The sequence below is a fragment of the Solenopsis invicta genome, chromosome 1, assembly GCF_016802725.1.
Source record: "Solenopsis invicta isolate M01_SB chromosome 1, UNIL_Sinv_3.0, whole genome shotgun sequence".
NCBI lineage: Eukaryota > Metazoa > Arthropoda > Insecta > Hymenoptera > Formicidae > Solenopsis > Solenopsis invicta.
Window position 1 is genome coordinate 11,980,573 of NC_052664.1, and position 23,457 is coordinate 12,004,029.

At 30.1% G+C, this 23,457-nt stretch overlaps 4 protein-coding genes across 7 annotated transcripts in view; 1 reads left to right on the forward strand and 3 right to left on the reverse strand.

Annotated features, from left to right (window-relative positions):
* LOC105193377 (protein numb) overlaps positions 1-23,457 on the forward strand; it is an 81,249-nt gene that overhangs the window by 28,125 nt on the left and 29,667 nt on the right. Inside the window, exon 2 of one of the 3 annotated variants that reach the window (XM_039456111.1) lies at positions 10,387-10,431. Coding sequence is in view for 2 of the 3 variants with exons in the window: in XM_011157793.3 (XP_011156095.2) it covers positions 20,831-20,905 (75 nt within the window). In the remaining variant the exon portion in view is untranslated. Of the gene's footprint in view, positions 1-10,386; positions 10,432-17,780; positions 20,906-23,457 lie in introns of those variants that run through there. The other 2 variants (XM_011157793.3, XM_011157792.3) reach the window with 2 other exon arrangements.
* LOC105193375 lies at positions 342-2,490 on the reverse strand. Its single transcript, XM_011157789.3, has 4 exons — positions 2,336-2,490; positions 1,891-2,103; positions 984-1,250; positions 342-737 (listed from the first exon to the last, which is right to left on the reverse strand). The coding sequence occupies exons 1-4, from the start codon at positions 2,378-2,380 to the stop codon at positions 537-539; spliced, it is 726 nt and encodes a 241-aa protein (XP_011156091.1). The 5' UTR covers positions 2,381-2,490; the 3' UTR covers positions 342-536.
* On the reverse strand, positions 4,086-5,537 carry LOC105193374. The gene is made up of 4 exons (XM_011157788.2): positions 5,432-5,537; positions 5,048-5,203; positions 4,639-4,848; positions 4,086-4,325 (listed from the first exon to the last, which is right to left on the reverse strand). The coding sequence occupies exons 1-4, from the start codon at positions 5,465-5,467 to the stop codon at positions 4,149-4,151; spliced, it is 579 nt and encodes a 192-aa protein (XP_011156090.1). The 5' UTR covers positions 5,468-5,537; the 3' UTR covers positions 4,086-4,148.
* Positions 17,763-20,755, reverse strand: LOC105193376. Of its 2 annotated transcripts, XM_039456122.1 has the most exons (4): positions 20,525-20,755; positions 20,283-20,431; positions 18,369-18,466; positions 17,763-18,287 (listed from the first exon to the last, which is right to left on the reverse strand). In XM_039456122.1, exons 1-3 carry the CDS (start codon positions 20,721-20,723, stop codon positions 18,374-18,376), a joined length of 441 nt encoding a protein of 146 aa, XP_039312056.1. In that variant the 5' UTR covers positions 20,724-20,755; the 3' UTR covers positions 17,763-18,287; positions 18,369-18,373. The 2 variants fall into 2 exon arrangements, with proteins under 2 accessions (XP_039312056.1, XP_025990697.2); XM_026134912.2 differs by lacking the exon at positions 17,763-18,287 and having other exon boundaries at positions 18,353-18,466.

Here is a 23,457-nt window from a genome sequence, read left to right on the forward strand (position 1 = left end):
AAGATGCGCATTTTATTTTGTAATTTTATTTTATAATTGTGTCCATATATTTTGTTATTATTATACACCTTTGATTACTACCAATTATATATTTTTAAAATCCTGTTTTATTGAATTCTTTAATTTTTTTTTTTTTTTTTTTTTTTTTAGCAAAGTCGCTTCTATTAACGAGAGTAAGTATATAAAACATATTAAGATGATCTCTTTCAAGTAATGTACAAAAATAAAACGTGTAATAAAATTAATCTATGATTTTTAGACTATATAATTATATATGATTTATATCCCAATATTGTGTGTAATTTTGTTTTTCAAATTTGGATGGACAATTACAATAACGATTGCCATTTATTGGTTATATTTTATATTTTAAAAAATTCGTGCAGCGTGAGAAAAGAATCTTCTTGTAATATAACACTCACAGTAGTGATATGTGCATGTACATATTTATTGTATTATGATATTACTATACATATATATGTGTATATATAGTAATATAGTTACAAATATATATTATTCATTTTAAACATAATGATTTATAAATTATTTAATGGGCTTAAAACACTTTGGATGCATTTTCCTCCATCTGTGACAAGATTATTAAGAGATTTGCCGGATACTTTTGTAATCGCTTGTTCATAACAGCTTGCTACTTTGGGGAAAATTCCGATGAGCTCATACGCCGTGTACACAATGTCTTCAATCTGAGGACCTAGTTGTTGAAGACTGTTCGGAATCTGAAAAAATATATAGAAATTTAAATGTTTTGCGAAATATGAGAAAATATGTTAGAATTTTTTATAAAGTTTTTTATAAAATTATAATTTAATCAAAGTTTTGTATAAAAGCTTTTAATGCATTATAGAATGAAAAAACATATTTTAATATTATTGGTGGAAGCTTTATATTGTTATACACAATATTTACTGATTAAAAAAATATTTAAAACGTAAGACTGGGAAAAATTGATTTGAAGTACTTACCTCACTGAAGCATGACAAAAAGTTCATAGGACTTTTTTCTATACATTGAGACAATTTTTGGAAGATATTTGACAAACTTTCTTCCAGCCTACTTACTGAACTTGCCAATTTTTGAATGTTTCCTGTAGCAGATTTAGTTTCTTTCTTAAAGCAAGTCTGAAACTCTTCTACTACATTATTGAAAACTTCTTGTCCTTCTTTGTACAATTTAGTGCATGCCAAACCATTTTGTAATTGTTCTTTGGATTTTTCAATTTCAGTTTTTATCTGTCAACATGAATTTTCAAAGATTAGCAACATGCAACAATTTTTCATAAAATTTAATTTTTTTAATATACAATGAATATAAATTATACTGCTTTTATAGAGCAAATGTATAAAAATAAATTTTTTTTAGAATTTTTTTAAATATTATATTTATATATAATGATTAGATATATTTAATAATTTATTTCTTATGAATAATATAAATTTTTCTTACTAACTTTATTATAAATGATGAATTATTAAGAAATGTGAGAGTAGGTAACGTAATTATTATATTCCTCTTGTGCTTCTATTATTTTATGAATACAATTTATTTATTGTTTATTATTGATTGTTGACATTGTTAAATTTTTTTGCACTATTTTTGCTCTTTAAATTTTTAATGACTTTTAAGCAATTATTTGAAATTGTTATATGCATTGTACATAAATATGTGTTAAACATTGTTGAATAAAAAACAGGTCTACTGCCATAAATATAATTTGATCAAATACCGGATAAAATATAATATTTTTCATCCGCGATGTAAATGATCGTAATTAAAATTGCTCATTTCTAAACATAGAATGATAAAGAAGTACAACTTATTTGTACAATTTAATATTTACGCTGTATTTGTTAAGATTAAATTAAATCTTACGTGATCAATCGCGTCCTTTACACCTTTTTGGGCTTTTTCTTCTAGCTCTTTTGCGCTGTCAAGCATTCCTTTTCCTTGCTCTTTGATTTTATCTTCTATACCTTTCACGCCATCAACCATTCCTTTTCTACCCTCTTCGAGTTTACCTTTCGCACCATCCAATAGACCACCTAACGGCGAGTCAAAAATTCCAGCTTCTGCTGTTTGGAAAATCTAAAATTAAAGACATAAATTAATTAATACATAGAATATATGTAAAAAAAAATATATATATATGAATAATTGTTTAAAATAATGAAGAAACAAAAAAATACTTCTACTTGTAAAATCATTTTATAGATAAGTTATGAGAATGATATTAAATAAATTTTGAAAATTTTTTAAATTTTTGTTGAAGTTTAAATTTTATATAGCAAATAACTGTTTTAAGAATTGAGAAACTTACGCAAACAGCTGCGATGATGCAACTTATGATGGCAAGTTTTGTCATTGTTGGTCCTACCTTTGGCGTATTACTTCTTACGACTTCTGCAATAATACTCCTATTTTTTAAACTAAAACTCGCATTTATATAATATATTCGCTTTCAACTTGCAGACAGTATCGTCGCGATATGCAAATTAACTGTCAAACTTATATCAATATGCAATTACTCTAATTAGTTGATGTAAAAAATGACAGTAACGAACAAAGCATATTATTCAAAAGTGTTTTATTTTATAGTTTTATTTTATATTTTATTTTTATGATTTATTACAGCTCCATATTCTATCATAATTTACTTATGATAATTTCAGATAATTCGCATACATGAACATGTAACTAAAATTGTTGAAACCATTTATTTCTCTATGTAATAAATAAAATTTTTCAATTTTGATAGAAAATTTTGGAATACAATTTTTTTTTTTAAATAAAAATGGTATTTTATAAGTATTATTTGCAATACTTATATTATTTGAAATATAACAAACTATTACAAACACGTTTATTTTGGTGACATTATCGCGGAGATGACTAGAATTAGAAACTGTATATTAAACAACAATTTTTTAATTATTAGACTAAAATATTAATAAATTTTTATTTAAAGAAATTGATTAAGACTAGTTTTATTTAAAAATTGAATTTGTGTTGGTTGCAATTTCCTTACAAAAATATTTTCCAGTTTCAAGCATTGATTCTTTTCTTGATATATTTTCTTAAATTTAAACAATTTGTTTTTTACTATGTGTAAGAAGCCAAAAATTAAAACATTTATAATCAGTACAATAGTTCTCAATTAACGAGATTAATAAGCGAAATTGCAATATAATATGAATAGCACAGCAATTCTTTTTGCGTTATTGTTTTAAATCGCATCATATTTAAGTATCATTTTACGTTTGCATGAATTTGTAATTTTTATGCGTAATTATTCTTGATGACGTTATAAAAATCTTTTACGGAATATATGCTCTGTTTTAACATTTACTGCAATAAAATTTATTAATTGTGTCCAAACGATTTGTAATGTCAATTTGATAATTTTAATTAATTGTGTTACATTTTTATCGATTTTTATATTTAAATGTACATATAAACACATGCTAACGTTTAACGTTTTTTATATAAATGTTTTATATTAATTTTCTGATAAAACTTAATGAATATTATTTCGTGTTTTATTATATATAACAATTCTATACTAAAATGAGTATTTACTTTTAAATCTCATTTTTTATTTTTTTATTTCATTATCTTGTCTTTTCTTTTCTATCGCTTCTTTTGACACTTGACAATTAAAACAATTATTTCTGTTTATTAACTTCACATCCTGAAATATCATAAAGATTGCTTTTAATTGTAGTTCTTAAATATCGCATCTTTTATATTTTCTATGATATTTACGATATTGAATAAATAATATGGAATTTATAAATATGTATCGAATAAACTTTACTTCCATTGATAATTGAATATGCGCGAATGACTGGCAGTTATAGAGCGATTGCGTACGGTAAGGCAGAAAGGTAGAAAAAATATCCTTCGAATATTGCTAATGTAATATTGATATGAACTGTTAAAGCAGCTAACTATATAGAAAATGTACATAATTGCTTATTTTATTTTAGAAGGCTTTCTTTAAAAATGGATTATTTTAATAAAAAAATATATTTTTTATAACATTAAATTATCTTAAAGTAAATGAAAATTCTGAGTTATATTATTCTTTTTTATTTGTACAATCTGATTTGTATCGATTTAATGTAAATTTTTTATTTATCCTGAAGGCATTGTTTGTAGCTGGTCAAAGTTTCGGAGATTTGTCGTTTTAATCGTAGTAGATTCGACTGAGTTTCGCATTTTTCCAATTTTTGCACATAATTAGCAAATTGGAAAGATTTTGTGTCGAAGTCGGTAACTTTATGTTGTAAGACATCATCATTGATAGTCTGTAATAAATCACAGAATTCTATTAACATGTTTAATATTTCATTTATAGCTATTTAATTATGACACATTACTTTTATTTATTATAATAATAAATCAAAATTACTTTTTTGTTGAAACAACCGAATATGTGATACGACATATTTATTATTTTACATGAAAAAATATTGATTGATAAACCTGTTTCTAATTTACATATTAAATTTCCTTATAATTTTTTCTTTTTTATCTTATTTTATTTTTAATAAATTTTTAATTTGGTAAAAAAAAATATATATATACATGTATATTGAAACAAATTTTGAAAATATTTACCTTAGTGTTTTGAATTTCCTTTGTCAGGAGACTACCTTCAAAGGCTAAAGAATTCATGTCTGAATCCACAGCGTCGGTTATTTTTTCCACACAGAATTGAAAATGTGCAATGGTTTTTAAAGCAGCATCATCAATGTTGTTCTTTGCTTTGTCGCAGACATCATTTGTATTAATAAGTTCTTTTTGCAATATTTCCATATCAGACCGAGACTGTAATATCGACAAGTTTTCAATTAGGAAATTTATATCTAATATGACAAATATTATATAAATGATTAAAGATTATCTTAAACTATTATTTTAAGTTATAAAACATTTGATAATTATTTACCATCAAATTTAATATTTTATTATTAAACAGAAACATTAAAAAAAAACAAATAATTTATTAATATTATTTGAAACTTACTTTTTCCACCATTTCAGTCACACGTACAGTAAATTTATCAACGTTAGTGGCTGCTAACATTTTAATTGTTTGTACTTGATCAAATGCCCGATTTTTTGCTTCTAAAATTATAAGTAGTAGCCGATCTTTTGAATCTTCATCTGTCGCTGCACTCGCCTGTGAAAATCAGTTTACAATTATAATTTATAAAATATAATATTATAACCAAAGTGGAATTATATAATAGAATTATTACATCCCGAAGCGTCTTTCCAAAATAATTTACGAAGTAGCTACTCTATACTTGTAGTGTTTCTCGAAAATGTTCTTTTAACGAAATTTTATTTAAAATTCAGTTGTAGAGTTGCATTGAACTATATTATGAATTATATTATGAATACATACTAAAGCTAAAATAGCAATAATCGTTATTTTCAACATTATTTTACTGATTCTGTCGTATTTTACTGATTCTGTCGATTCTTCAGTTACAACTTTCACAATAAGATTTCGTCGAAGCGAAAGTCGGGTTTATATAACGCTGCAATATTTTCAAGATATGCAAATGAATATATATATTTAGGCTACACTTGTGTCAATATGTGTGTTTAATTTGATTAGCCGATAAAAAAGTAATGATAAAAAATTTATTATTGCAAAGATTTTTTAACATTCTACACGCAGAAAAACGATTCTTTACATTAGTATTTTTAATTGAATTACATTTGTTTCACAAAAACAATATAACACTTTAAATAAAATATTATTTTGTAAAATACAAATTTCTTTTTCGTTTAGTTTTATTAATATTGTTTGGCAGAAAAAATACAATTGTTCGAAACAATATTTTTTGATGAAATAACAATTTTATTAATTATATTTAATAGCCTTTCCGATTGTCATGCAAAATCCTAATTCATGCGGTCCACTATCGCTAAATGGTTAACGGGATCGCTAATGACTTGTAAGATTTAGCAAATAATAGATATGAGATCGTGCGACGCGGATTTCAACTGCTCGGACAACATAAAGTATAAAATCAAATTATAAGATGTCTTTAAGACGTTCAAAACACGTTTTACAGACTCATTTTAGAAAATAATCTTAATAACTTTTTAAGGCCCGATTTTAAAGGTGTTATCTGAGTAATAATAGACTGACGCGTTCTGAAATTCACTGCAAGTACTGAAAATCTATAGTATACATAACGTGAACTATAGATTTTTAAAGACAATATAATTTAATAATAGGTCAAGGACGAGCAAATATAATCAAAGGTTACATTAACAAAAATATATTAAATTCTCACGTGTACATTAGATCACGGTAATTTCTCAAATTACATTGCGGAACAAGTTTCTGTTTATTAAGTCTCAATCAGTCTTTAAATTTATATAAAATTTATTATAAACGCTAATCTACGAAAACCTTACTCTGAGTTATGCAATAAAGTCACGGTAAAAAATAAAAACTAAATTTATATTCACGAATTGCTGTGATCGGTGGCGGTGCTCCTGTGTACTTGCTTGACTGTTCAAATTGTCCAAGAGATCGATATTATAAATCATCACTCGTGATCAATTGTTAGGTCCACACGAAGAAGTGATAAGCAAATATGTAATTTTATAACGTTTTATTTGATTATTTTGTGTTATTGATTCTGCAACGAGAAAAAGGATCAAACAGATCATAACAGATTCAACTAAAGTTTGATCCTTTTTCTCGTTGCGATTCAATAATACAGAATAATTAAACCAAATATTATAAAATTACATATTTGCTCGTCACTTGTTCGTGTGGATCTATCTAACAATTGAACATGAGTGATGATATCGATCTCTTGGATAATCTGAACAGTGAAACAAATATACAGAAACACCGCCACCGATGACGGCAATATGTCAATTTGAATTTAGTTTTTATTTTTGATCGTAATTTTATTATATGACTAGATTTAGGGTAAAGTTTTCGTAGATTAGAGTTTATAATAAATTTTATCTAAATTTAGCGGCTGATGAAAGCTTAGTAAACAGAAACTTGTTTCGCGATTTAATGTATTGTATATGAGCACTTAATATATTATTATTACTGTAACTTTTGATTATATTGCTCGTCTTTAGCTTATTATTAGATTTTATTTGTCTTTACAAATAACGAGCGTGTTTTAATATTATATATTATAGATTTTTGGTACTGGCAGTGTATTTCAGAACGCAACTTAAATAGTTATTTTTTTAATAACAGTTATATTTAGTCATTGATATAGTTACTCATACATAACCGTTTATTTTAATAGTTATGTTATAACTATTTATCTCAAATCTTGTAAAATTAATAGATATCTGAGATTTTGCGTACGTAAGAGTGAAATAAAAAAAATTGCATTAAATAATGTGTTAAGAAGTATCAAAATTATTTTATACTAGTATTTAAGATAAAGATAACATTTGGATTGAGAAATCTACATTTCCAGCTACTAAAAATTTTATAATTTTCTATGCAGGTACTTAACTCGATTTTTGATAGATTTACATGTTCTAAAAGACAAAAAGGTGTATAAGGACTACAGATGTGTGATAATAGCATATTTCTATTTGCATGTTTATTTCTCCTAATGTATTTTTTTTTTTGATAGTTCTATTTCCTCATTGCAGCTATATTGAGTTATAGCATAAGAAAAGAATATGATAAAGCTTCTCTAAGCCTAATAGTTCATCATAAAAGAAATGTTTTAAAAGTGTTGAGTGACTACATGATAGTTACATCTACATATTGAAATTTTTAAGTTTCTCACTCCTGAATTCTCACTTGTGCATCCAATCAATGCTTTCAAAAGAATTGAAGTTTGCAATGATATCAACCGAAATAACCGACCGAATAACTGTCTTTTTTTACTAAACAGTTAATAGTTATAACTCAATAACAGTTGCATAACAGTTACTCGAAATTATTTCATCCTCCCACATATTACAATCCCATTCCACCTCCGCAACAATGAATACTTTGTTCCTGATTTTAACTTTCAAATATATTGAATTTTTTTATCAGGAATTAAAACCAACTTTTTGCAATATAACGTGAGTTTAATTTATAAATAAAACAATGTAATAATTAACGTGAGACACCGTATCTTTTAATTTTACTGAAATAATAAAATTGTTTAATTAGCAACAAAATTATAATTTAAGAAATATAATATACTTTCACTGAAATAATAAATTTCTTTAAATAAAAAAAAAATTTATTCATTTAAAAAAAATATTTATTATAAGGTAAAGTTATATAGAGTCCAAAAAGTCAATTGCATTTTTTAATTTAAACATTGGTTAAACTATTTTAATGCATAATTTTTGTTAGATGTAAGAAAATTTGTTAAATCTAAAGAAACATTTTTCTTCTCTATGCGATACCATTATATTTTACATTATAGATCAAATGTATATAATGTTATGTATTTTTAAGAATATAAGAATTATATAGTTTCAAAATTTAAAAATCTCTCCATCAATATTTCTATAAAATTATGAAACACTATTTAATATTATTAAATAATATAATAAATAAAATACAAATAAATCAATAGACTGTTTGAAATTGTTGCAATTAATGTAAACAACTAAATATTTAAATAATTCAATATTTTAATAATTGAATAATTAAATATTTAAATAATATATGTATATGTATAAATTTTATTAAAACATCAAACCAGCAAGGAAACCATATTTTAAAATCTTTGTGTGCGTGATTTCAACTAGCTTAAAATAGACATTGCGTGTAATGAAGAAACGATAGGAATTCTAAAGTGTCTTTAGATTAACTTCTAAATATAATCTTTTTAATCTATTCTTATTTTCTACTTTGTAGAAGATTATTTATATTTAGTTATTCTTATAATGTGTCATTATGAGAATAACTAAATATAAATAATTAACAAAATATTTTATTTATTATTACAATTATGAAAATTATATCATCATAATATACAAATAACGAAGAAAACAAATTTGATCAGTTCCCTTTGAATCCTTTTTCTCTTTTATTTTATTTGATCTAATAAAACTAAGGTGAACAATTTAAGCTTTGAATAAAATTTAACGAGTAGTGAAACGTATTCTGATACATTCAATTAGTTGACCACAGTTGTATTCGAATCAAAAATAAAACCCATTATTGAGATCACTGTATCGGTGAAAATGCGAGCACGTTGATTACCGTTAGAACCAGCCTCACGATACGTACGCATGTGTACGTTGCACATATGCACGCATACGCACGTGCTCGCGCTCGTACGTACAAATTCACCCTTATAAAATATTCCCATAGGAGAGGCGCACGGGGTGTCGTGGGAACGGTCTCGCTCGATATAAAGTGCCGCGTACATTTTTATGGGGCGCGTATACGTTCAAGTAGCTCGGGGATTCCTTTGTAACGAATCGGCGACGAGTCTTCTCGCCTGGGAGTCGCGCACCGAGTCAATCCAATGAGAATATATTTTTCTTCCCTTCTCCGCAAAAAGATTATCATAGCAGACACAATTCTAGTTTTCTGCGTACGCGCGTACATTGACCAGATAATTATCAAATTTCAGAATAATATATAATGAATCAAAACCGTCTGTCTTTCTTTCTTTTTTAGAAAACGATAAATTATTGTTATTGTTAGTGCATCAAGTAGCGATTTTAAAATAGTTTTTGTTATATAAATCATTGTCATCGAGGAATAATTAATTTTAAACTACTTTGCATATATTTGGTAACCACAAAATAATTCTCTCTCTCTCTCTCTCTCTCTCTTTCCTCTCCCCCTTTCTAATCGGTTCTTTTCCGATAATTATTTTAATCAAATAACTACAAATCGTAACGTTTATCTTTACGTATTATGTATTACCGTAGCATTATATACTAAAAATATTTATTAATAAACTAGGTATTAATTTTTATAATAATTTACTTTAATTAATTATAATTATAATTCATTTGTTTTATTTTAATTTAGTGATAATTTATTGCCTTACTTAATGCCTTTAGTGATAATTTATTGCCTTATTTAATATTTTTAGTGTTCAATAACATTAGCAAATTATTATACATATTATTATACGTTTTGACTCACATTTATAAATTTACATACAAATAGAATATTTTATATTTGTTAAAAACTGTATTTTTTAAAGAAGTTTAGAATATAATAGGTTTTTAACAAAATGTTTATAGTTACTATAAATGTTATGTTTGTCACAGATAATTTACATATTTTGATAAATATATCGTAATATTTTAATATTATTCTCCTGTTATATGTTATATTATTCTCCTGTTATAGTTAATGTATACAATTTTTTCTCTTTTATTTTTCAGAAAGAAGCGTGAACCATTGATCTGGAGTAAATTATAACATTTTCGGTAAGTTATTAATTATCTGCATTTTTATCTGCATATTCATTCTTTGGAAGTTATACTAGATTTTATCTCATCGCTTTTTAATTTTAATTCCACGTTTTTCTGAAAAACATAAATACTGAATAGGGTGGAATAGACAATAAAATCTCTCTCTCTACACATCTGCTCGTCCCGTTCTGATTCATTTCCTGTACTTTGGAATATCGATGACATGTGCTCCCGATACTTCACATGCTCTTCATGCAAAATGTACGAAATTATGGGATCATATGTCATAGAGGCATACATACAAAAGTAATACAACATTGCATAACATCTTGTATCTGCGCATATGAATAGCAAGTATATTGTTTGGAAGTAACTTTTCTCACGTAGCTTTTGTATAAAAGTTTTGAATCATACACAAAATATACATATATACGTAAAATATGTAATTATGAAAACAAATATGTGTTATGAAACATTAAGCAAATTTGCACGAGAAAGTTTTACTTATTATTATCAAATCGAAAATTTATCAAATTTTATTGAAATATAATTAAAAATATTTAACACAGAAATTTCTTTTTGTATTATTCCGAAAATAATTTATACTAAAATTTATTCACACATAAAATTACTTTAATTAATTAAGATATGATTATATACAAGTGTGTATAATATATATAAAAATGTATGACATATATAAGGACTAAATCATGCGGTAACGATTTATGCGCTTTACACTTTACATTAAGGAGAAATCGATATAAGATTTATTCAAGGTCTCTTAATATTGATTTCCACTATTTCTTGAACACATTACAAAAAGAATGCATGATAAATTTGTATATTTTTAGTGTATAAACTGCATACTTAAAAAAATTATTTTATTTAATTAATATATGTAAACATTGTATGGGGAATAAATTAAGGATACACGGTAATTTGGACGGTAAACATTTATTTATTTACAATTTTATTTAAAAATACATTTGTAAAATGCATTTTTATTTAGAAAGAAAGATGGCAGAAATATCTTTGTTTATTGTTTAAAAACATTTGAACAAATATTGATACATAAGTCATTATACTGTAGAACATTATACTTATCAATAAAATTCTACATTTCTAAATTTTGTAAAAAAAAAAAAATAACGTTATTGTTGCATAATTTAAAATATTATAGAAAACTGTCTTTTCTTCAATTGTCAAAATTTTAGGATTCTAGATAAGTATGTTTCTATTCACCATTATTGAACAAAATATTTTGCCAACGATTCTATTGCATTAATTGAACTGGTAACTCGATCATCGGGCAGTGGTCAATAATAATTGCTGATTAAATCATCGGCACGAAGTCCAATAACTTCCGTTGAAATAGCACCACGAATGCATCACGTAAAGCATACCTTGGCCTTTTGGATTTGTCCGCATGCCGAACGCTGAACCGTTCGTTATCCTGCCGATTATCGAGTGTCCACGAAATGGTCGTTCGTTGAACGTACTCGGGGATCAGTTTACCTATCTAATCAACGTTTAACGACGCGCGGGAGGCCGGTGACGAAACGTTATGCTTCGTTAATTGCCATAACCCGATTTCACATCGCGATTAAGCGCGTGTATGCTCGTTTATTCCCGTGTACAAATAACAATGCTCTTCGTGGCTCCATTGTTGCGCGGCACTTATTGTGTGAACCACGCACACCAAAGAGAAGGGGCGGTTATGGGGCCTTGACTCAGAATTCCCATGACAGATCCTTCGTCTTCTTCTGCATTCTACTTTATGGTGACAGTAGCATAAGGGAAAAAATATTATAGGAATGATTTTGTTGAGTGGCTTCGATTTCTTCCGCCTTTCTCTGGTAACCGATACCCAAATTATCCGTCAATTGTCACGAATACTTTGTTCGTTTGGCGTGACTTCCCATCGAATAATGCTTAGAAGATTGAGTTTGCGTCATGCTTAATTTGCTGAATCGTAGCTGATTCGTGGTAAGAAGCTAGGAACGGTAGAAGAAAGCGCTCATTAGTGCGCAATCTCCTAACCGGCGAAACTGTCATGCTCAAAACAAAGGCAACCACCGAGCAAGATGAATAAGGCCTCGTTATTCCGTTGTATAACTTACGCGGTGCTATTAACACGAATAGGGTATTTTTCTGGTTGCAAGAGCAACTTCTTTATTAAGGCCCTATGTGATTATGCCACATGACGTATGATGCTTATCAAGCGTTGACATTAGACTTTTGCGTTATTAATATTTTCGAGGTAGAGCTATTAGTTATCTCCTTTTTAAAATAGTAAGAATAATATTTTTAATTATAAAAAAGAATAATAATTTAATAACTTTAATAATTTTTTAGTAGTAAAAATTTTATGGAAAACGCACACGTTAAATGAAAAGTAAGAAGAAATATTAAACTACTACTTTGTTTTATAGTTTATTTATGAAATTAAAAGCTGTATTTGATTTGATTTAATCACAGATCGACGTGATGTTGGAAAATGTTAAATACATGATCAAACAGTTTAATTCTTCAAGCTGACCTGTTAACATTTATTAATCATTAATTGAAAGCATACGCGTAATTTCTGCATCGTTGTTAGCGAATGCGTTCAGCCCATCAAACATTCCATTGATCCCCACATGTTTAGTAGTATGCCAACGGATACTTGTAATGAGTAAATTTTAATTGAGAACGCGACTCTCGGGACTCATGTACCGTAATTTGCCTCACAAATCTATGATATTAATCGAATTTCACACGTAAATATATATGAATCGATCTCTGTAAAGTTAATATGTCGTTTTTAGAATTTCGATGAAGGACGTTGTAAATTAACTTTTCATTTGCATAGCAAAAACAATTTCTCGCAAAAACTGGATTTTTCTGTTTTCTTTTAGTGATTTGGAAAAAAAGATTTAAAAAAAAGTATAGTTTATACATCTAATTATTACTATAATGTTTGCGCTAAAAAAAATCTTATTACAAATGTTAAATGGACTTTACTTTAATTTTATAATTATAAAGCATATTTTATATTTATATAACGTGATTAGTTAACTAAATTTTTATTTAAAAAGAGCAAAATATATAGAAGCCTCGAGATTTTTCCAAATATCCATTAAACATTGCTACTTTGTAATGCGCTGATATTTTGTACGTGTAATGGAAATACGCAAGTTTTATATAATCGCAGTATTGCGTGTGGAAAGGTGTTTAGGAAATCTACGTTAGAACTTGCAGCACCTGCATTAATTACCGAAGTACGATAATTACCGTCGAAATTCTCCACAGGGAGATGATGTACGCTAAAACACGCTTTCGTTGATACCTGCTAGCTCGATGTACATGGGAATATACCGGCATGTGGTTTTGTCACAGCCATATGGCGCGACCGTGAACGCACGTGCGAGAGAGACTCGAAAGACGCATATATTCCATATAGGACGCTATTATCTCGTGCACTTTCCGCACAACGGAAGAAACATTCAAACGACAGATATACAAGTCGTTATAACAAAATTGATATTTTGATAATAAAGTATTTCAATAGAAATATTAACAACTACATTATCTATTTATCTTGAAAGCATCGAAGCATTAACGACATATTTCTTATTAAAAACTTTTATTCTCATGGCACAATATATACTTCAATTATCAAAAATCAATTGAATAATACATGAATTTGAAATTCGAGTCTGTGTAGTAATAATATAGTAAGACATACATTTTAAATGAAAAATTTATGTAAAATTGAAATGAATAACTTAATGTCTGCGGGAATGCTGTTTGTTCTCATTTTTTAACGAGAGAATCATTAATTACTATTTTCGCTTTGTCAAGTGTAGATAATTATTTATGAAAATTAGTATGTTTCTAATGAGGTATTCATCATAATAAATCTGTCTGGTTGCAAACTGACGGTTGAAATGACATGATGTACCTTTACATATGTAAAGTAATGCAATTATTCGTCTGTTGATACAGTAGTAAACAAGATTTTGCGATAGTATGTTGTGTACTCAGAAACCGGTTATTATCAACGTCATGTCAAATGCCGTAAGTTGTGGCAAACGAGTATTTTGAACTCGTTTGTACATGCTCACTCATAATTTGTAAGTGAATACGCTAGTCTCACAATATCTTCGTTACGCTTCTTAAAGTTCGCATGTGGATGTAATCATTAAAATATTATTATTATTATGAAAATGTAGTAACAGGATACTTGTTGAGAAAACGTACCGACATGGTAAATTTTGAAGTTCTGCCAGCTTTAAATATTAGAAAGTTTGTGTTCTCGAAAGTTTCCTCTGCTGGAAGAGCGTATTTTCGCCAAAATTTATTGCTCGATATTGGTAAAGGAGCACTGAAAGCTAATATAATCACTGATATTTTTAAAGTTTGAAAGAAGTTAGTAACGTGTTATTCCGAATGCTTTAAAAGCTTTCCATGAATTGATTCCAATTGTGCAATCAACTTTTTAAACTTGTATATATTTTATGTTCCATTCAGATTATATATATTTTATTTCCAGGCCTGTAAACTTTTTATTCAGTGATTATAATTATAGCTATTGAAGAATGATCGTTTTGATGTAATTCGTGACTATAACTTATTTCAAATTGGATAAACCAGGAACACTAATCAAATCTTTATTTTTTAACATTGACATTAATTATTCTTCTAATTTTTCTTTAGTTTATAACATTGCGACATGTCAATCGGATGTTAAATGTCCAGCATGACGGGAAAGGGTGCTGCTGACATAAAGGGTGCTACCGGAATAGCAATGGCCGGAATAGCAACGGCCTATGCCATCGTAACTGCGGTTGCAGGTCTCATGGAAGATGTTGGGAGTCGCCCTTCGATCGCGGGACACAAGTGCACCTACCGTTCGTTACTCTTTACACCTGTGCTCACACGTAACGACTCGGCATTCCGAGTGTGCGTGCGTCACGACGTATTGTGAAACTCCTGCACGGGCGTAAACTGACTGCGAGTGTGATGTGTGCATAACGTGGAAAAAAAAAAATTTGACCGAAATAGTCGCAGCTGGGCGACGCACGATTGCGGCTCACGACCTTTTTCGAGGCGACCGCGGAGATTTCTACTGCACGCAGAAATGAGGGACAAGGCCACGATCACGACGCTAAAATAACGATATCGCTCTGCGATACTTATACGGCGTCGAGCTGAAGCAAATGAGAAGGACAGGATATTTAATTTTACTTCGTGCTACTATCTTGTTGAAGGTATTCTTATTAAACAAGACAAAAATAAGAAGTCCCACATTTACATTTTGTTGCTTCTTGACGACTGTAAGGATTTTTATTTTTTTAGTAAGAAGATAACTTCGAGTTAATTAAACAGCTTCCCTTATATCTTTGTGTCACTAAGAAAAAACACTTCGTTAAATAACGAAGAAGATAAAATGGCAAAATAAAATGTTCTACTTAAATCTGTTTTTTTTTGTCTCTCATGTTTTTTTTTATCGTATCTTTGTTACGTTTTTGTGCTAATTATGTTATATGTGCTAACATTATATTAAAATTATAAATATCCGATATTTCTAATTGTTGAATTCCTTCTGAATCAAAGTTCAGATTTTTCAGATTTTATATAATTGCACGCTCATTAAATATAAAAAATATCGAGAAAAAAATTTCTTATATTTAATATAGTATTTATCTTTTGAATCGGAGTACGAAAGCATGAAAGGACGTAGGAGAGTAAAGGCAGATGTTGGATTTCTTTCATCATTTTCGTCGCCCGCCCTTAAACGCGGAAAGCAAATCTACGTATCGCAGCTGCCTGAAAGGCGAACATTACTGAAAACTTTTAGTTCCGTTAGATAGACTAGAACCAATTTACACCTTGGTTAAATAAAGGTTAAGCCGTGTGGCTTAGATAAAGTTTCAATTACGTAATAAAAATCGCGTTACAAAAATGTAGTTCTGCTTTAAATAAACTAGTTCTTGCGAATTGCGTGATGCAGTAAATAATCTGGATTATATTTATCTTTTTTATCATATTCTTCAATATAAATAAGTAATTTGTTAAATTACTTGTTTAAGTCACATTACTATTCAATGAGTTTCTTTTATGTCTTCCGTTATCTGTAACACTGAAATATATAAACTTGCTTCGGTTGAGCGAGATTTAAATTCCTACAAGTTTTTATTACGTTTTTTTTTATTTGGAGAATTTTTTTATTTCATGTTTTACATTTCCAATTAAAACTTACATAAGAAAAATTTATCGAAAAATGATAAATTGCTTCGACAGGCTTTTAATAGTAATTTTTCATTGAATTCCCGTTTCTTTTAAAAGGAAAACAGATTTTGTTTGTCGAGAGAGCAGAATCCGTTGGAGAGACGCGTTCGATTCTCGTAGCGAACTTCTCTTGGTCTTAGCAGATGTATCAGCAGATGTAACGAGCATTTGCTTCGGCAGCTGCTCTTCTCACCGCCGTAAACTTCGATTATCCACCCCGGCTTTTCGTTTTGAGTTGATTTGAACTCTCCATCACCGTCTCGTTGTAACGTCGACCTGCCAGCTCGCAACAGCGATCTCCGGATTACCAGTACTGATGTAAATTTCTCCGATCCAGTTCAGGAATCGAGCGCAACTCATTCTCTCGGAGGGTGTAATCACGTGAAGAACCGGTTTTGCTTCGCCGATTTAACGTCGAGCGGAAGCCGATGATCGGGGTACTATAAAGTCTAACTATATCCCTGAGGCTCGCAAAGTAAGGAGAAGGAAGCAACTTGGGTCCGGTCGGGGCTAAGGCATTCATGTTAGAGGAAAAAAGAGGGATTGATTTTCATTCGGCTGGTTTCAAGCAAGAGGACTTTCTTCTGCTATATACGTTCCTGAAATCTTACAAAAAATATGTAGTGAATACAATACATTTTTGCAGATTTGTGCACAAGAAAACATTTATTTAACACAAAATTTAAAGTTTGTATTTAATTTTGTGAAATTTGTTTTTGTTAATTTTTTATTATATGCTCCTTTCCTTGTGTAATAGATATATTTTTTATTTTTTGAATTTTACACACACACGTGTGTGTGTGTGTGTGTGTGTGTGTGTGTGTGTGTGTGTGTGTGTGTATGAAAAGTATATCATGGACTATGCAATATAAAATTAATAAATATATAAAAAATATTTATAATATATATTATGAATATATACAATATATTAAATATATTAAACATAATGTAGATGTTTTATATATATAATTATAATATAATATATCTATTAATAAATAAATAAATATATATATATATATATATATATATATAATAATAATAGATATATAAATATGTATATGTATATAAAAAATAAATTTAGCAAAATTTGTTTTACAAATTTATTATTTGAAGACAAAAGAATTTTGTTATTTGAAAAAAAAATATATTTATAGATAAATAATTTTAATGGAATATAAAACATTTATAATAGAGAATAATCTCAAACAGAAGCATCAATTTATGGAAATTTATTAAATCGGATCTAAAAAGATCTAAATAAAAAGTAAATATATTTAATATAGCATAGTTATATTAAGTAAAAACATTTTAAAATATAAAGGAGATAAGCACTGCAATAAAATATCTTTAAAGGAAGGGCCTGACAGATACATGTCTGTCCCTGACGAACGATAGAGTGGGGTAGAACGACCTGGGCCTGTTGGACCTTCGCGTCTACAGTCTCTCAGGGGGGGTTGTCGTATATCCGTTGGTTAGGCTCGCTTGCGCCCGAGAGTTTACTATCTTCAAACTCTTCTCATCGATACCGTTTGGTGAAAGTCTGCAATGTCGCGTCACGTCGTTTTCTGCGGCAAAAGTGAAGCGGTGGGACGATGTTTCTAAATTTGAATTTTATTGATAAGTGTCCGGCTGCGCTTCACGCGTCCTCCATGAAATTGTTGTGTCGTTGAATCATCTACCTGAGTTACCTGTGCATCCAGATGGCGCGTTCATCAGATCGTGAAAACGTTGAGCTTGCATTCGAATGCCGTGGCACCGTCATCGCCCGTTGGATTACCTGACAAAGATCTCTGTCTAACCAACTTGAAATAATTTTTTAAACATGAATATTTCAAATAATTTTTACACATGATTATTTTTATTAAAATCATTTCTTCGTTGACACAAGCTGAAAAACTCTATTGTGCCGTACTGTCGTGTGTTTTTATCCGCTTGATTGCATAAATTTTACGTCGAGTGGAAATAATTGATGAATGAGTTTTCCGCAAGTGATCGACAAGAGTGTCAAACTTCTGGACTCTTTAACTGGATTCTCCACGAGAGATTAAACGTACTTTGAGTTCCGGTGGGGTCGCCGGAAGTAGCTGAGCGTGACGGCGACGGTGCTAACGGAAAAACGTGGGAACCTGCGTCGCGTAGCCGCGCTTCGCCGCTGCTCCATTAGTTGACGTGCGCTAAACGGCCTCGAGAATAATCGTATTATACACTTTGCGACAAATGATTTTTTATCACGAGAAAATCTATTCTAAGCTGATATCGTGCGTGAGCCCCTTGCATTAGCGATAAATAAAGACGAGTACGCAGAAAGAAGGCAAAAAGGAGTACAAGAAGACGAGCGAAAGAGGTAAAAAGGATAATAACGAATGGACGAGATCAACTTGTTTGTGCTTCTCGGGTGTCTGACGAATTAATTGCCTCGTCGGAAGCATTGCACTCAACGACTAATTAGATGAGTGGGAAAATATTGCATCGACTAAATTACGGAAATTCACAGGCGAGAACTAGTTTGTAAAATGTACCGAAGTCTTTTTCGGCCATGATTAATTGGTGCATTAAAGCAGCGCGCGAAGTTAGTTTAATTGAATGTACGTAATATCCTCGAGTGGAGTGCGAGTCGAGAGAAAAGGTCCACTCGTAGAACGTACAAATACCAGATTCGAAAGTTGAAGCTTGAGCTGGTTCTAGTCTCACATATGTCCCTGTCCGTCCAACATTCACACACAGCTGAATAATTTGTAACGATTCGCGAAATTGCGGTATAAAATATTTTTGTCAACGAAGCTATCGTATTATTTATGGGAAACGACGGATTTAAAAAGGATGAAGAGCAAAGCAATTTAAAGAAAAGTACGATTGGAATTTGTGCGATACTCTTTGTTACGACAGACGTATTGAGGACGCAGGCAGTCATCGTTTAAAAATAACAGACAGTGATCGTAAGGTATCATCACGTAAGACGTAGCTGACGACTGCATTGTTCAGCTCTGGCGTGCAGCGGAGTACGCGGTTGTTCTCCACCGTTGTTCGCGAGGTGTTTGCGACGTCTGTGCGACCAGCGGCAGCAGGCTTGAAAGAAAAGGGAGTGAGGTAGTCGGAGAGAGGAAAGACTTAACCGCGAGACCAGAAACGGAGAGAGAGACTGATCGGAATCCCACTCTTCTAGGTGGAATCTCTGACGTCAGCCTGGAGCAAGTCGTATGACCAGTTCGGGACGCTCGCTGGTAAAAAGAGACGAAGAAAAAGAGGAAGCGGAGGAAGAGTAGGAGAAAGAGGAGAAGGCAACAGCCTCCTCTCTCACGTCTATCTGGCTACGTTTTTACCGGCCGGCTCTTGGGAGCATCTCTCGTGCCGCCACGTCCTATACGCATCGTGACATCCATCACCAGTAGTAGCGCTTGCCCCTACCTCTCTCTCTCTCTCTCTCTCTCTCTCTCTGCGTCTCTCTCCCTCCGTCTTTTCGCGGCATCCATTCAGTGGCCGTTGTGCCAGACTAAAATTACCCTGGTCGGCTACGATCTACGCGCGAGCGGAGTGCTAGCTCCAGCGCGGAGCGTTTCGGAGCTGGTCGCGCGCGGTCTGCGAGGCGTACGTACCTGATGTACGAATGGTTGTGAGACATCGAGTGTGCGAACGGATATCGCGTAAGACCGGACCAATCTCGATTTTGTGACAGGGTGCTTGATTGAGTGCCTCCTCCGCGCTGCGCCGGTCCCCTCAACGTCACTCTTGAGTGGGAAGTGATCTACATGGAATGTCATTCGAAAGGATTCATGAATAATATAGGAGAATTTTTAGAGTCTACATCGTAATAAAGTGGAAGAGATTAAAAAGTCACCTGCTAACGTATTGAAACTCAACGCAACATTTCCAAGAGTAGTGCTTCTATCTTTTAAAATTTCGATGAGGTGTTTGTGCATGTTTGAAAAGTAACTTCGTCGCTTTCTCTCTCTGCCCTCCTGTACGAGAGATAAGTGCGCAACGTAAAAGTCACACCTATGTCGCCGAGCATGGATATCATTGGACGTCAGTGACATCGCGTATGGTGTATCAAAGGATACGTGGAACTGCCAACAATCCGTTGTATTTGGATACTTGACGCGAGTGGTACTGCTCGTCGCGAAAACATCGCCGTCCAAGAGAAATGGGAAACCACCCGTCCGCCCACCAGCCACTCGAGAAGGCTACCAGCCATGCTGGAAATGGTCTTCGTCTCTCGGTACGTCTCGTGGTGTTGTTTTTACGTTAAGTGTAACGTTTACGATTACTTGCACGTGCTATACTGTCACTGGTATGTGATACGAGACGCGACTGTCACATGCGCGTGCACGCGTGACAGCTGTAACTATAACGTATGGCATTGTTCAGGATACTTAGCTTCAGTACATCAATGGTAGTATCCATTTTTTTTTCAGCATTTATTTTCTGAAAACTTATAAATACGGAATTATTTAAAACCAAATAGAGTAAAGGCAGGTAATATGAAATATCCGTTTTTGAATTAACATTACTTTGATAGAAATGTATATTTAAACATTTAATTTATGCAGTTAATGAAAATTTTCAAAATTTAAATCGAAGTTCAGTTACGAAGTTCATTAACGAAAAAGTAAAAAGTGCGAAAATGAGTAATCTAAAAAATAAAATGTAATATGGAAGGTCAGGTTTTAGGAACAGTAATGAATAACAAAAGAAATAAAGTATAAATATTTTGTTTGTTTATTGTGCATTTATATAAACTGAAAATACAATTAAACATAACTTATATCTTTACTGTACAACAATTCATAAAAAATAAAATAACATTAATAATAAAGAACATCAAATTAAATCTTAAATCATTAAATTATAAAAAATAAATATTATTACCTAAAATAAATATTATTATTATAACAAGAACAAAATCGTTTATATTTATATATTTTAGTAATCTAAAATTATACTATGTATAAAGAAAAAATTATTGTACATTTGTGAAATATAACATACTGAAAATTTATGATATGATTATATTTTTTATTGAACTATAAGAAATAGTTACACACACAATATTCATAATTATAATATAAACGTTATAATATACAATGCATTCTCTGCCTTTGATGTATTTTAAATTACCTACACATCGTGATATGATAAATAAAATTTTTTCCTGTCAATGAAGAAGTTAAGAATTACAGCTAAACAGTACATTACTTACATACATATACAACTTTAATTGTTGAAAAAGTTTATGAAATATAGACATTAAAGAATTTACTTCAAGCTTATGGGAACACGGTTAAGACAATGCTGTGAAATCTCCAGGGATAATAAAAATAAATAAGTACTTATATCAAAGAAAGTCGTTGTCGCAAAGTTCATTATAGTATGTTTTGCAATAATTGCAACAACTTCTAATGATTGCCATCTGAATGCAGTGCTTTCTTTAAAAAATATGCTCTTATTTCTTATTAGTAGCCTATTTAAACACTTGTGGAAATAAATAAAAAACTTTGATTTTTAATTTAATTGAAACAGAGTACGTTTTAATACAGTTTTAATTGATAGTTTTATTAGGGTAATCAATCGCAAGGTCAAAATATTTTGTAAAAATAATTTTTAATCAGATCTTTTTGTACGTGTTACAAAAATTTTTGGTTATTTAAAATCATGTAAACGCTATTGTTACGATAACACAAAGTCTAATAAATGTTAACATAAATTGCATGTCATTGCGTGACTATCAACGTTTTCCCTCTTAAACGTTTTATGAACGAGTACACGAAGGGACAGTTTATTGCACGCTTCATAAAGTCCGAGATTTGCAGCCGTCGGAAATGACGGTTTGCCCTTCTTATGACTTCCATTTTTCACCCTCGGCCGCACCCTTTATGCATCCTTATTTCTCATTTCGTCTTGTCGCAATTTTCTACACAACTGACTTATACATTTTTTCATATATTTTTTATATACTAAACCTGCTTTATCTTCTTTTTTTGGGAATTCTAAATTCTATTCTTTTATTATGTGTAACTTTATTCTATTGTGTCTCATTTATATTTGAAGTTTAAAAAAATATTATAGACATTCTTAATATCTGGAGGTACAAAAACAAATATGATTAACATTTATATTCAAAATTTAAAAGAAATAATATAGATATACTTAATATCTACAAATATGCCAGCAAATATATAAGTTTATCTTCAATATTCATCTAACGATGTTAATGAAGAATTACATTACAATCTAATAGAACTTTGACACTATATATCATCGTGAAAAATTTTGTTTACCACACATGAAAATATCTTTACAAAAAGAAAAAAAAATTAATAAATTTAAAATACTTCTTTTTACCTTGAATAGGAAAATCGTATATTATTCTTCTATAAAATTATATATTCTATAAATTAATTTTCTAAATGGGGATAAAGTTTTTTTTTAATACCAGTATAACGACGTAGGTGTAGAACTCTAATAAATTAGTTAAAAATTTAGTTCTGAATGAATGAAGATGAAATAAAATCAATATACACTTCCGTTTCTAAAATTGCTGATTGTACACCTCAGGTATTTCTGTAACGGGGAATTTCATTAACGTGGACGCATGACGTCAATCGCATTGGTCACAGCATGACTAATATATTATTTGCATTGCGCTGGACTTTTGGTGTCATCATGAACATTACAGACGGTTTGTGAGAATTCAATCTCCGTGACAATCGAGTATTCCCAAGCGCTTGGAAATCTTCGCGCGATGTTAATCCTTGGTATTCATCGCGCTGG

Bases quoted from the DNA above. Each gene is read 5' to 3' on its own strand.
- LOC105193375 (XM_011157789.3), bottom strand. From the start codon at position 2,380: ATGACAAAACTTGCCATCATAAGTTGCATCATCGCAGCTGTTTGC. The intron at 2,104-2,335 runs GTAAGTTTCTCA...CTTTAATTTTAG, and splicing joins GCATCATCGCAGCTGTTTGC to ATTTTCCAAACAGCAGAAGC. The intron at 738-983 runs GTAAGTACTTCA...ATATTTTTTCAG, and splicing joins TTTTGTCATGCTTCAGTGAG to ATTCCGAACAGTCTTCAACA.
- LOC105193374 (XM_011157788.2), bottom strand. From the start codon at position 5,467: ATGTTGAAAATAACGATTATTGCTATTTTAGCTTTA. The intron at 4,849-5,047 runs GTAAGTTTCAAA...TCGATATTACAG, and splicing joins TGACTGAAATGGTGGAAAAA to TCTCGGTCTGATATGGAAAT. The intron at 4,326-4,638 runs GTAAATATTTTC...GATTTATTACAG, and splicing joins AGGAAATTCAAAACACTAAG to ACTATCAATGATGATGTCTT.
- LOC105193376 (XM_039456122.1), bottom strand. From the start codon at position 20,723: ATGTCACTGACGTCCAATGATATCCATGCTCGGCGACATAGGTGTGAC. The intron at 20,432-20,524 runs GTGACTTTTTAA...CATTCCATGTAG, and splicing joins GAGTTTCAATACGTTAGCAG to ATCACTTCCCACTCAAGAGT. The intron at 18,467-20,282 runs GTACGTACGCCT...GATCTTTGTCAG, and splicing joins CACAACCATTCGTACATCAG to GTAATCCAACGGGCGATGAC.